General features: G+C 38.1%; 1 protein-coding gene across 4 annotated transcripts in view; it reads left to right on the plus strand.

Annotated features, from left to right (window-relative positions):
• Positions 1–1,314: 1,314 nt before the first annotated feature.
• The window catches only part of LOC121373198 (hemicentin-1-like), a 32,136-nt gene continuing 19,759 nt past the window's right edge, over positions 1,315–13,691 (plus strand). For 2 of the 4 annotated variants that reach the window (XM_041499654.1, XM_041499655.1), the window contains exons 1-5: positions 1,315–1,563; positions 4,585–4,773; positions 6,182–6,370; positions 7,484–7,672; positions 12,072–12,263. In XM_041499654.1, the coding sequence (XP_041355588.1) occupies positions 1,353–1,563; positions 4,585–4,773; positions 6,182–6,370; positions 7,484–7,672; positions 12,072–12,263 (970 nt within the window). In that variant the 5' untranslated portion in view covers positions 1,315–1,352. The remainder of the gene's footprint in view (positions 1,564–4,584; positions 4,774–6,181; positions 6,371–7,483; positions 7,673–12,071; positions 12,264–13,691) is intronic. The other 2 variants (XM_041499657.1, XM_041499658.1) reach the window with 2 other exon arrangements.

A 13,691-nucleotide genomic window follows, 5' to 3' on the forward strand; every position in this document is an offset into this window, starting at 1 on the left:
ATATAAAAGATCCTTTGCTGCTAATTGAAAAAGTTTGCCCATGGCATGGTGGCAGTTGGTTTTCTCTCTCATTATCTGTGTGATCCTTAACAAAATTGTCTGACACCACATAACCATAATTGTCTATGTTGAGCACAGCATTCAGTAAAAAATTTCTTCTTCTCTATATATACAACCTATTTCTATTTCTTCTTAACTGTGTACTTGGCATACAATCTGTCTAATTGTACTTGCCACGTACATAACTGCATGTACTAACAATGGAGGAATTCAGCAATAAATTGTCATTGTAATTTGATATCTATGTGATGTAGCTATTTTTATTAAAGTTACAGGACATCCAGCTACATATACTAACAGTTACATGTAGTTCTTATTGCAGTTTAATAACTGATGAATACGAGCTATGATTTAAGTCAGTGGACATACATTGTAGGTACATATTGACATTGCATGGACTAGTAATAAGTGGGGAATTCAGCAATAATTCAGTTCTTGTTTCAGTCTGATGTTTCATTGACTAAAGTCATTAAAGTAACTGATCATGCACATGAAGGTGCCACTAGTTAAGAAATTCAGCAATCTGATTCTCTTTGCAATTTAATATATATATATATATATCTGATATAAACCTCGCTGGATGTCTTTCAGTAATTCAGTTCTGATATCTGTCTGATACAGTTAATATTAAAGCTACTGGAAGTAGGGATAATTTTAAAGCTACTGTCTGATAAGTTAATATTAAAGGGATAGGGATAAAGCCAATTGAGGAATTCAGCAATTCAGTTCTGATATCTGTCTGATGCAGTTGTTATTAAAGTCACTGGAAGTAGGTATAAAGCCAATTGAGGAATTCAGCAATTCAGTTCTGATATCTTAACGTTATGGGAAGTGGGTATAAAGCCAATTGAGGAATTCAGCAATTCAGTTCTGATATCTGTCTGATACAGTTATTATTAAAGTCACTGGAGGTCGCTATATGAGGAGTTCAGCAATCCAGTTCTTATTGCCATTTGTTGTCTGTCTGCTGTTCGTATGAATAAAGTTACTCGAAGTATAGGCCCATTTAAAATTAATCTAGGAATTCAGCAATTCAGTTTTTATTGCCATTTATTGTCCGTCTGATGCAGATATAATTAAGGTTACTGGAAGTAGGCCCAATAAAACCAATTGAGGAATCCAGCAAATCAGTTGTTATTGCAATTTGTCTTCATCTGTTGAGACCTGATCTCACTGCATAACAATCTGTGAAACGGGCAACGGAAATACATCCACCTACATTGGCTGCTGGGATTACGTTCATAGCTGCTTGCATACAGCGTTAATGTTGTTGTTACAGTCACTACTATAATATGAAGATGAATTTTCCCTCAGTTCATGGTCTGTGGACTCCGTGGGGTGTTCGGGTCTACGGAGATTGTTCAGTGACATGTGGTGGAGGTCAGCGGAGATGGACACGACGACGTTTCTGTAATAATACTCCCCCGAGATTTGGTGGACGAGATTGCGTGGGATCGAATACCGACAGCGCAACAGAAAAATGTGCTGATTTCCCATGTGCAAGTAAGTTCTCCTCCTCTGTCTGTACGTGTCTGTCTGGCACCCTGTCTGTTTTGATTGTGTGTGTGCAGATTTCAACTGTTCCAGTGAATTCTCTTTTCCTGCATGGCCTCTGAAAATTGTAAGACCTAGAGACATATAGAGACCTATAGACCTATAGAACTATAGAGACCTATAGAACTATAGAGACCTATAGAGACCTATAGAGTCGTAGAGGCTTATAGAGACCTATAGACCTATAGACATATAGACCTATAGAGACATATAGACCTATAGACCTACAATGTATAGACCTGTAGAGACCTATAGAGATCTGTAGAGACCTATAGAGATCTGTAGACCTGTAGAGACCTAGAGATCTGTAGAGACCTATAGAGATCTGTAGACCTATATAGACCTGTAGAGACCTAGAGACCTATAGAGATCAGTAGACCTGTGCTGTTGCAGGTCTCTGAAGATTGTGACAGCGATAGTTTTGTTCGTGCGTCACTCGTGTCAGTTTAGTTTTGCGTCACTCATTTTTTTTTTCGCGCATTGAATTTATGACATCATTTACATTGTCGTCACGAGTTACATAAAAACGAAATAGATTACCTGAATTAGTTTTTGTATAACCCATAAATGGTTTATGCAAATTTTCAATTCACAGATGCCTGTAATGCAAACCCATTTTTTTGCTTAAAGGCATACTGTCACATATTTAAGGACCTTATTTCTCTAAAAATAAATACTAAATAAAAACCCTTGTCCTGGTAACTACATACAGCATGGCAAACTAACACTCTTGTACATTTCACATTTCTTTCATTCGTTGTAATTTCCATATTCACGTTACAAATATAGCTATCTATTATGTCACCTGAACTGAACCATGCATGATGGAGTGAAATCCATGTCATCCCTCTCGGCAATTTAAGTTTTTGAATTATGGACCATTGCCATAATTCAATTATTTTTACAAAATGTCATTAATAAATGGAGTATGGTGGTTATGAAAATTGTTGAATAAAGTACATTTAGGGAAAATCAAATTATATTTGTTCAGGTAATACTTTGTTAGACCATTAAATAGGTCAGTGGTCTGTGACAATATGCCTTTAAACCTGGTTTTTGTTTTTTGTTTTTTTGGGGGGTGGGGGGGGGGGGGGGGGGTTGTGCTTTAAATAAACTCTGTGTAGGTCTTCACTTAGATGGCAGCGATGGGTTAGTCAAAATGAAATTGGTTACTTGTAATTGTTGTGTAATATAAATGTTTATGCAAATGCTATATCTACATAATTACATGTTGGCATAGTGGATACTCTACTCTCTGTTCTTCGTTTTACATCACAGTGATATGTAGTGAATTAATATAGCAACTGTTCACACGAGTATTTCTACATTATCCGTCTCAATTTCTGGAAACATTAAATGGCTCTTAAAATAAGCATCACAAATATTGACTCGAATGACTAAAATGTGGTTGTGATGTGCATCCATTTGCACTGGACCGGCGTCGTGGCAGGCCATCGATCTACAGGCTGGTAGGTACTGGGTTCGTATCCCAGTCGAGGCATGGGATTTTTAATCCAGATACCGACTCCAAACCCTGAGTGAGTGCTCCGCAAGGCTCAATGGGTAGGTGTAAACCACTTGCACCGACCAGTGATCCATAACTAGTTCAACAAAGGCCATGGTTTGTGCTATCCTGCCTGTGGTAAGCGCAAATAAAAGATCCCTTGCTGCTAATCGGAAGAGTAGCCCATGTAGTGGCGACAGCGGGTTTCCTCTCAAAATCTGTGGTCCTTAACCATATGTCTGATGCCATATAACAGTAAATAAAATGTGTTGAGTGCGTTGTTAAATAAAACATTTCTTTCTTTCTTTCTTTCTTTCCATTTGCACTGTGACTAGCTATCATGTCCTGTATGTTTTTCATTCTGTCCTAAAATGTATGCATGTACAGTGGACTCTGTCTAAACCGGACTCACTTCGTACCGTCGAAATAGTCCGGTTTACATAGAGGACCGGTTTAGACGGAGTTCACCCAGAGTTATGGTTCTTGAATGATCGACAATGGCATTTGATCCCATGTTTTGACTGTGGATTTGAATCAAATTCTTGTATTAATTTGACTTTAGTTTCTAACGAAAGTTCGATACGTTGCCGTTTTTGGGGTCGTTCCGCCATTATAAATGAAATAAGATAACACAAAATATACGAGCGATTCGCACCTATTTATACATGCATTAGGTTGACAAGTATAACTCGCCAAATTCATAAGAGTGAAATCAGGCAGGTATCAACACACACACTAATATTAATCCGATTGATCTAACGACCTACCGCAATAAGAGTAAACTTCACACGTGTGTGATTACATTTTGTATTTGGCGTCCTGATTACTTGGCAATTGACGATCATTGTTAACTAATTAAGCAGCCCGTCATTCAGTCAAATCCCAATCCGGTGTAGACAGAGGTAATTAATGCATGAACGGTACTTTCGTTCTTGGTTTTTGATCCGGAGTCCGGAGTAGACAGAGTACAGATTAGGCAGAGATTTATACCTAAGAGATAAACGGTAGCTGGACGGGACTTTAGAAATGGACCGGTTTACGCAGAGATCCGGATTACACAGAATCCGGTTTAGACAGAGTCCACTGTATTATAATTAGGTGATGAGTTGAATGAAATCTATTCTGTCTTTAAATGGATGTATTATTATAATTATGTGACAAGTTTAATGAAATCTGTTCTGTCTCTAAATGGATGAATTATTATAATTATGTGATGAGTTTAATAGAATCTATTCTGTCTTAAAGTTGATGTATTATTATAATTATGTGAGAGGAGTTTAATGAAATCTATTCTGTCTTAAAGTTAATGTATTATTATAATTAGGTGAATAGTTTAATGAAATCTATTCTGTCTTTTAAATGGATGTATTATTATAATTATGTGACGAGTTTAATGAAATCTTTTTCCGTCTTAAAATGGGATGCATTATTATAATTATGTAATAAGTTTAATGAAATCTATTCAGTTAATGGCCAGTGGGGAGTCTGGGGTGTTGGCGTCTTCGAAGCTTGTCCAGTAACTTGCGGTGGAGGGTTCAGAAGCATCACCCGGAAGCGTGCCTGCGACAGCCCACCCCCTCAGAACAATGGACAGTTCTGTTTAGGGTCGGATACCACAACTCAGCGTGTTTCCTGTAACACCAACCCTTGTCCCGGTAACTACATACAGCATGGCAAACTAACACACTTGTACATTTCACATTTCTTTCATTGGTTGTAATTTAATTCGATATTCAGGGTACAAATATAGCTATCTATCACATCACCTCAACTGAACTGTGATGGAGTGAAATCCATGTCATCCCTCTCAGCAATTTTAGTTTTTGAATTATGGACCATTGCCATAATTCAATTATTTTTACAAAATGTCATTAAAAAATGGAGTGTGGTGGTTATGAAGATGGTTGAATAAAGTACATTTAGGAACAAATCAAATTATATTTGTTCAGGTAATACTTTGTTAGACCATTAAATAGGTCAGTGGTCTGTGACAATATGCCTTTAAACCTGGTTTTTGTTTGTTTTGGGGGGGTTTTCGGGGGTGTGGGGTGGGGTGGAGGGGGGGGTTGTGCTTTAAATAAACTCGGTGTAGGTCTTCACTTAGATGGCAGCGATGGGTTAGTCAAAATGAAATTGGTTACCTTTAATTGTTTGTGTGTGTAATATAAATGTTTATGCAAATGCTATATCTACATAATTACATGTTGGCACAGTGGATACTCTATTCTAGCTGTTCTTTGTTCTACATCACAGTGATATATAGTGAAATAATATATAGCAACTGTTCACACGAGTATTTCTACATTATCCGTCTCAATTTCTGGAAACATTAAATGGCTCTTAAAATAAGCATCACAAATATTGACTCGAATGACTAAAATGTGGTTGTGATGTGCATCCATTTGCACTGTGACCAGCTATCATGTCCTCTATGTTTTTTATTCTGTCCTAAAATGTATGTATGTATTATAATTATGTGATGAGTTTAATGAAATCTATTCCGTCTTAAAGTTGATGTATTATTATAATTATGTGATGAGTTTAATGAAATCTATTCCATCTTAAAATGGATGTATTATTATAATTATGTGACGAGTTTAATGAAATCTATTCCGTCTTAAAGTTGATGTATTATTATAATTAGGTGAATAGTTTAATGAAATCTATTCCGTCTTAAAGTTGATGTATTATTATAATTAGGTGAATATTTTAATGAAATCTATTCTGTTTTCAAATGGATTTATTATTATATTTATGTGACAAGTTTAATGAAATCTATTCCGTCTTAAAATGGATGTATTATTATAATTATGTGACGAGTTTAATGAAATCTATTCTGTCTCTAAATGGATGCATTATTATAATTATGTGATGAGTTTAATGAAATCTATTCCGTCTTAAAGTTGATGTATTATTATAATTAGGTGAATATTTTAATGAAATCTATTCTGTTTTCAAATGGATTTATTATTATATTTATGTGACAAGTTTAATGAAATCTTTTCCGTCTTAAAATGGATGCATTATTATAATTATGTAATACGTTTAATGAAATCTATTCAGTTAATGGCCAGTGGGGAGTCTGGGGTGTTGGCGTCGTCGGAGCTTGTCCAGTAACTTGCGGTGGAGGGTTCAGAAGCATCACCCGGAAGCATGCCTGCGACAGCCCACCCCCTCAGAACAATGGACAGTTCTGTTTAGGGTCGGATACCACAACTCAGCGTGTTTCCTGTAACACCAACCCTTGTCCCGGTAACTACATACAGCATGGCAAACTAACACTCTTGTACATTTCACATTTCTTTCATTCGTTGTAATTTAATTCGATATTCAGGGTACAAATATAGCTATCTATCAAGTCACCTGAACTGAACTGATGGAGTGAAATCCATGTCATATCCCTCTCGGCAATTTTAGTTTTTGAATTATGGACCATTGCCATAATTCAGTTATTTTTTTACAAAATGTCATTAATAAATGGAGTATAGTGGTTATGAAGATGGTTGAATAAAGTACATTTAGGAACAAATCAAATTATATTTGTTCAGGTAATACTTTGTTAGACCATTAAATAGGTCAGTGGTCTGTGACAATATGCCTTTAAACCTGGTTTGTGGTTTTTTTTTGGGGGGGGGGGTTGGGGGGGTTGGTTGTGCTTTAAATATACTCTGTGTAGGTCTTCACTTAGATGGCAGCGATGGGTTAGTCAAAATGAAATTGGTTACCTGTAATTGTTTGTGCGTGTAATATAAATATTTATGCAAATGCTATATCTACATAATTACATGTTGGCACAGTGGATACTCTACTCTAGCTGTTCTTTCTTCTACATCACAGTGATATGCAGTGAATTAATATAGCAACTGTTCACACAAGTATTTCTACATTATCCGTCTCAATTTCTGGAAACATTAAATGACTCTTAAAATAAGCATCACAAATATTGACTCGAATGACTAAAATGTGGTTGTGATGTGCATCCATTTGCACTGTGACTAGCTATCATGTCCTCTATGTTTTTTGTTCTGTCCTAAAATGTATGTATATATTATAATTAGGTGATGAGTTTAATGAAATCTATCCTGTCTTAAAATGGATGTATTATTATAATTATTTGATGAGTTTAATGAAATCTATTCTGTCTTCAGATGGATGTATTATTATAATTATGTGATGAGTTTAATGGAATCTATTCTGTCTTAAAGTTGATGTATTATTATAATTAGGTGAATAGTTTAATGAAATCTATTCTGTCTTTAAATGGATGCATTATTATAATTATGTGACGAGTTTAATTAAATCTATTCTGTCTCTAAATGGATGTATTATTATAATTATGTGACGAGTTTAATGAAATCTGTTCAGTTAATGGCCAGTGGGGAGTCTGGGGTGTTGGCGTCGTCGGAGCTTGTCCAGTAACTTGCGGTGGAGGGTTCAGAAGAATCACCCGGAAGCGTGCCTGCGACAGCCCACCCCCCCAGAACAATGGACAGTTCTGTTTAGGGTCGGATACCACAACTCAGCGTGTTTCCTGTAACACCAACCTTTGTCCCGGTAACTACGTACAGCATGGCAAACTAACACTCTTGTACATTTGATTCCATGTTCAGGGTACAAAGCAGCTCTTTATAGTTTTGGGTGCAGGACGTAGGCCAGTGGAAAAGCGCTCGCTCGATCCGCAGTTGGTTTGGGATGGATCCCCTTCGGTGGGCCCATTCAGCTATTTCTCTTTTCAATCAGTGAACCACAGCTGGTATATCAAAGGCCGTGGTATGTGCTATCCTGTTTGTGGGATGGTGCATATACAAGATCTCTTACTACTAATGTGAAATTGTAGCGGTTTTCCTCACTAAGACTACATGTATGTCAAAATTACTAACGTTTGACGTCCAATAAATCAATGTGCTCTAGTGGTGTCGATTGCCCACCAGACTCAGATCTCATGGCATTTTGTCCTTCCTTCCATTGACACTGGTGCGAATCCATTGCCCACCAGACTAAATCTCATGGCATTTTGTCCTTCCATCCATTGACACTGGTGCGAATCCATTGCCCACCAGACTAAATCTCATGGCATTTTGTCCTTCCATCCATTGACACTGGTGCGAATCCATTACCCACCAGACTAAATCTCATGGCATTTTGTCCTTCTTTCCATTGACACTGGTGCGAATCCATTGCCCACCAGACTAAATCTCATGGCATTTTGTCCTTCCATCCATTGACACTGGTGCGAATCCATTGCCCACCAGACTAAATCTCATGGCATTTTGTCCTTCCATCCATTGACACTGGTGCGAATCCATTACCCACCAGACTAAATCTCTTGGCATTTTGTCCTTCCATTGACACTGGTGTGAATCCATTGCCCACCAGACTAAATCTCATGGCATTTTGTCCTTCCATCCATTGACACTGGTGCGAATCCATTACCCACCAGACTAAATCTCATGGCATTTTGTCCTTCCATCCATTGACACTGGTGTGAATCCATTACCCACCAGACTAAATCTCATGGCATTTTGTCCTTCCTTCCATTGACACTGGTGTGAATCCATTGCCCACCAGACTAAATCTCATGGCATTTTGTCCTTCCATCCATTGACACTGGTGTGAATCCATTACCCACCAGACTAAATCTCATGGCATTTTGTCCTTCCATCCATTGACACTGGTGTGAATCCATTACCCACCAGACTAAATCTCATGACATTTTGTCCTTCCTTCCATTGACACTGGTGCGTCCTTCCATCCATTGACACTGGTGCGAATCCATTACCCACCAGACTAAATCTCATGGCATTTTGTCCTTCATCCATTGTTACCCACCAGACTAAATCTCATGGCATTTTGTCCTTCCATCCATTGACACTGGTGTGAATCCATTACCCACTAGACTAAATCTCATGACATTTCGTCCTTCCATCCATTGACACTGGTGGGAATCCATTACCCACCAGACTAAATCTCATGACATTTTGTCCTTCCATCCATTGACACTGGTGCAAACCCTTTACCCACCAGACTAAATCTCTTGGCATTTTGTCCTTCCATTGACACTAGTGTGAATCCATTGCCCACCAAACTAAATCTCATGGTATGTTGTCCTTCCATTGACACTGCCACAAATCCATTGCCCATCAGACTAAATCTAATGACATTTTATCCTTCCATTGATACTGCCACAAATCCATTGCCTATCAGACTAAATCTCTTGGCATTTTGTCCTTCTATCCATTGACACTGTTGCGAATCCATTATTTACCAGACTAAAACTCATGGCATTTTGTCCTTCCATCCATTGACACTGTTGCGAATCCATTATTTACCAGACTAAATCTCTTGACATTTTGTCCTTCCATCCATTGACACTGGTGCGACTGTTATATAGTGACTGTTACCCTCTGTTTCAGTTAATGGCCAGTGAGGCGACTGTTATATAGTGACTGTTACTCTCTATTTCAGTTAATGACCAGTGAGGCGACTGTTATATAGTGACTGTTACTCCCTTTTTCAGTTTATGGCCATGCAAGGGGGAGACTGTTATATAGTGACTATTACCCTCTATTTCAGTTGATGGCCAATGGGCGACTGTTATATATAGTGAATGTTACTCTCTATTTTAGTTAATGGCCAGTGGGGAGACTGTTATATAGTGACTGTTACCCTCTATTTCAGTTAATGGCCAGTGGGGCGACTGTTATATAGTGACTGTTACTCCCTTTTTCAGTTTATGGCCATGCAAGGGGGAGACTGTTACATAGTGACTGTTACCCTCTATTTCAGTTAATGGCCAGTGGGAAGACTGTTATATAGTGACTGTTACCCTCTATTTCAGTTGATGGCCAGTGGTGCGACTGTTATATAGTGACTGTTACCCTCTGTTTCAGTTAATGGCCAGTGGGGAGACTGTTATATAGTGGCTGTTACCCTCTATTTCAGTTAATGGCCAGTGGGGCAACTGTTATATAGTGACTGTTACCCTCTGTTTCAGTTAATGGCCTGTGGGGCGACTGTTATATAGTGACTGTTACTCTCTATTTCAGTTAATGGCCAGTGGGGCGACTGTTATATAGTGACTGTTACCCTCTGTTTCAGTTAATGGCCTGTGGGGCGACTGTTATATAGTGACTGTTACCCTCTATTTCAGTTGATGGCCTGTGGGGCGACTGTTATATAGTGACTGTTACTCTCTATTTCAGTTAATGGCCAGTGGGGTGACTGTTACATGTATATAGTGACTGTTACTCCCTTTTTCAGTTAATGGCCAGTGGGGTGACTGTTACATGTATATAGTGACTGTTACTCCCTTTTTCAGTTTATAGACATGCAAGGGGGAGACTGTTATATAGTGACTGTTGCCCTCCATTTCAGTTGATGGCCAGTAGGGTGACTGTTATATAGTGACTGCTACTCTCTATTTCAGTTAATGGCCAGTGGGGAGACTGTTATATAGTGACTTACTCTCTATTTCAGTTGATGGCCAGTAGGCCGACTGTTATATAGTGACTGTTACTCTCTATTTCAGTTGATGGCCAGTAGGGTGACTGTTATATAGTGACTGTTACCCTCTATTTCAGTTAATGGCCAGTGGGGCGACTGTTATATAGTACTGTTACTCTCTATTTCAGTTAATGGCCAGTGGGGCGACTGTTATATAGTACTGTTACTCTCTATTTCAGTTAATGGCCAGTGGGGCGACTGTTATATAGTGACTGTTACCCTCTATTTCAGTTGATGGCCTGTGGGGCGACTGTTATATAGTGACTGTTACTCTCTATTTCAGTTAATGGCCAGTGGGGTGACTGTTACATGTATATAGTGACTGTTACTCCCTTTTTCAGTTAATGGCCAGTGGGGTGACTGTTACATGTATATAGTGACTGTTACTCCCTTTTTCAGTTTATAGACATGCAAGGGGGAGACTGTTATATAGTGACTGTTGCCCTCCATTTCAGTTGATGGCCAGTAGGGTGACTGTTATATAGTGACTGCTACTCTCTATTTCAGTTAATGGCCAGTGGGGAGACTGTTATATAGTGACTTACTCTCTATTTCAGTTGATGGCCAGTAGGCCGACTGTTATATAGTGACTGTTACTCTCTATTTCAGTTGATGGCCAGTAGGGTGACTGTTATATAGTGACTGTTACCCTCTATTTCAGTTAATGGCCAGTGGGGCGACTGTTATATAGTACTGTTACTCTCTATTTCAGTTAATGGCCAGTGGGGCGACTGTTATATAGTACTGTTACTCTCTATTTCAGTTAATGGCCAGTGGGGCGACTGTTATATAGTGACTGTTACCCTCTATTTCAGTTGATGGCCTGTGGGGCGACTGTTATATAGTGACTGTTACTCTCTATTTCAGTTAATGGCCAGTGGGGTGACTGTTACATGTATATAGTGACTGTTACTCCCTTTTTCAGTTAATGGCCAGTGGGGTGACTGTTACATGTATATAGTGACTGTTACTCCCTTTTTCAGTTTATAGACATGCAAGGGGGAGACTGTTATATAGTGACTGTTGCCCTCCATTTCAGTTGATGGCCAGTAGGGTGACTGTTATATAGTGACTGCTACTCTCTATTTCAGTTAATGGCCAGTGGGGAGACTGTTATATAGTGACTTACTCTCTATTTCAGTTGATGGCCAGTAGGCCGACTGTTATATAGTGACTGTTACTCTCTATTTCAGTTGATGGCCAGTAGGGTGACTGTTATATAGTGACTGTTACCCTCTATTTCAGTTAATGGCCAGTGGGGCGACTGTTATATAGTACTGTTACTCTCTATTTCAGTTAATGGCCAGTGGGGCGACTGTTATATAGTACTGTTACTCTCTATTTCAGTTAATGGCCAGTGGGGCGAATTTTATATAGTGACTGCTACTCTCTATTTCAGTAAATGGTCAGTGGGCAGCTGTTATATAGTGACTGTTACTCTCTATTTTAGTTAATGGCCAGTGGGGCAAGTGGGGACCATACACCTATACACAATGTTCTGTGACTTGCGGTGCTGGTACGAGAACCTATGAGCAGAAACGCGCCTGTAATAACCCGGCAGTTCAGTTTGGAGGAATGGAGTGTGTTGGTTCGGACACTGACACCGGAACTTCTACTTGTAATCTTGGAGTCTGCCAAACAGGTTGGTATTTTGTCTTAAATATTATGTTTTAGGCAAAATAAAAACAATGTATGTTGGTGTGATATCTTTTTTTTCAAAGCATGGATTGCACAGAAAAGGCAGGTATATTTGATACCAAAATAAGGGACATATTTAAATTGAAATCAGAATGCACTCCCTATTCCATGCCAATGGCATTTTGGCTCCAAATGTGGTTTTATGTCATAGTTAAAAAAAGCCCGCCAAAAATCAATGTCATGCCACTGCAATCTGATTAAAATTAGCTCTACTGGTCTACCAGTAGATCTAACAACATTGCGTGGACTCCCATGTCCAGCTGACTTTTCATCTATAAATAACAGTTTAAATATCAACCAATTACACTTCACCTTTTATAGCGTTATTCGGCAACATACAAATTCTAAAAATATCGGGCGAGACTATTTATGCAATAGGCGAAACTATTTATGCAATAGGCGAACTTGTTGGTCTATTTCAACACTAAAATCACAGTGGGGAAAGTGAAGTAATAATCTCTGCATTGTGTACTAGTATAAACATTTAATGGCTATACCATCTCTTTTTTTTCTTTCGTCTTGAAATGAATTGTATATAAAAGTTAATATTGAAATTAGTTTCTGGGCATACTTCATAATTAACCCGAATCAATTCGTATACCCTCGGCATAATCCCAAATATTTTCAAATCACTGGCATGATTTTGCAAGTACAGTTTTGATTGGTCGAATGAAAGGTCAACTGGACATGCGTTCCAACGGGATGCTGTTAGATCCACAGGTAATAGTAATTAACCAGTGGAGCTAATTTTAATTAAATTGATACCACTGGTAATTGAAAAAAAACATGCAAGCATCAAAATCAATGAAAAATATGCTGTAGTGTTTAAAAACTAGGGTGTGATGTCCCTTTAAATTGTACTGCAATTTAGTTGTATATCTTTCAGATGAAAATCCATCACCAGGTAAGTTGCAGGTTGAAGATGTACATGTAGATGTGTGTAGAAATGCCTTTGTCATTTTTGTTCTTTTTTAATGTAGATTTTGTTACAAAGTTGTCCAAAGTTGGATATATGTCTCCTTCCTTTGTAATAATAGTGATGTGCATGTTTGTCAACCAGTTATTCAAGTAAAACGTCATGATCGTGTAAACAAATCAGAGTACAAAATGAATTTGGCAAATACAATTCATTATAAATTAGCCAAAAATCTAATTTGAAAATCACCCATCCTTTCAAGTTTGTAGATCTACAGTCAGTTTTAGCTGGCTGGCCAATTAGAATTTGAATGTTGCTACACATTTTCTGTATAAATTTGCCAAATTTTTAAAAAAATAATAATAAATTAAAAATTTTTTAAAAAATGGATCTACACATGTAGCTTAAACTGCTTATGTTTTTAATTTGCTTTGAAGATGCTTATATTGCCTTTGG

This window comes from Gigantopelta aegis, chromosome 5 (genome assembly GCF_016097555.1).
Source record: "Gigantopelta aegis isolate Gae_Host chromosome 5, Gae_host_genome, whole genome shotgun sequence".
In the NCBI taxonomy this organism is placed as follows: Eukaryota; Metazoa; Mollusca; class Gastropoda; order Neomphalida; family Peltospiridae; genus Gigantopelta; species Gigantopelta aegis.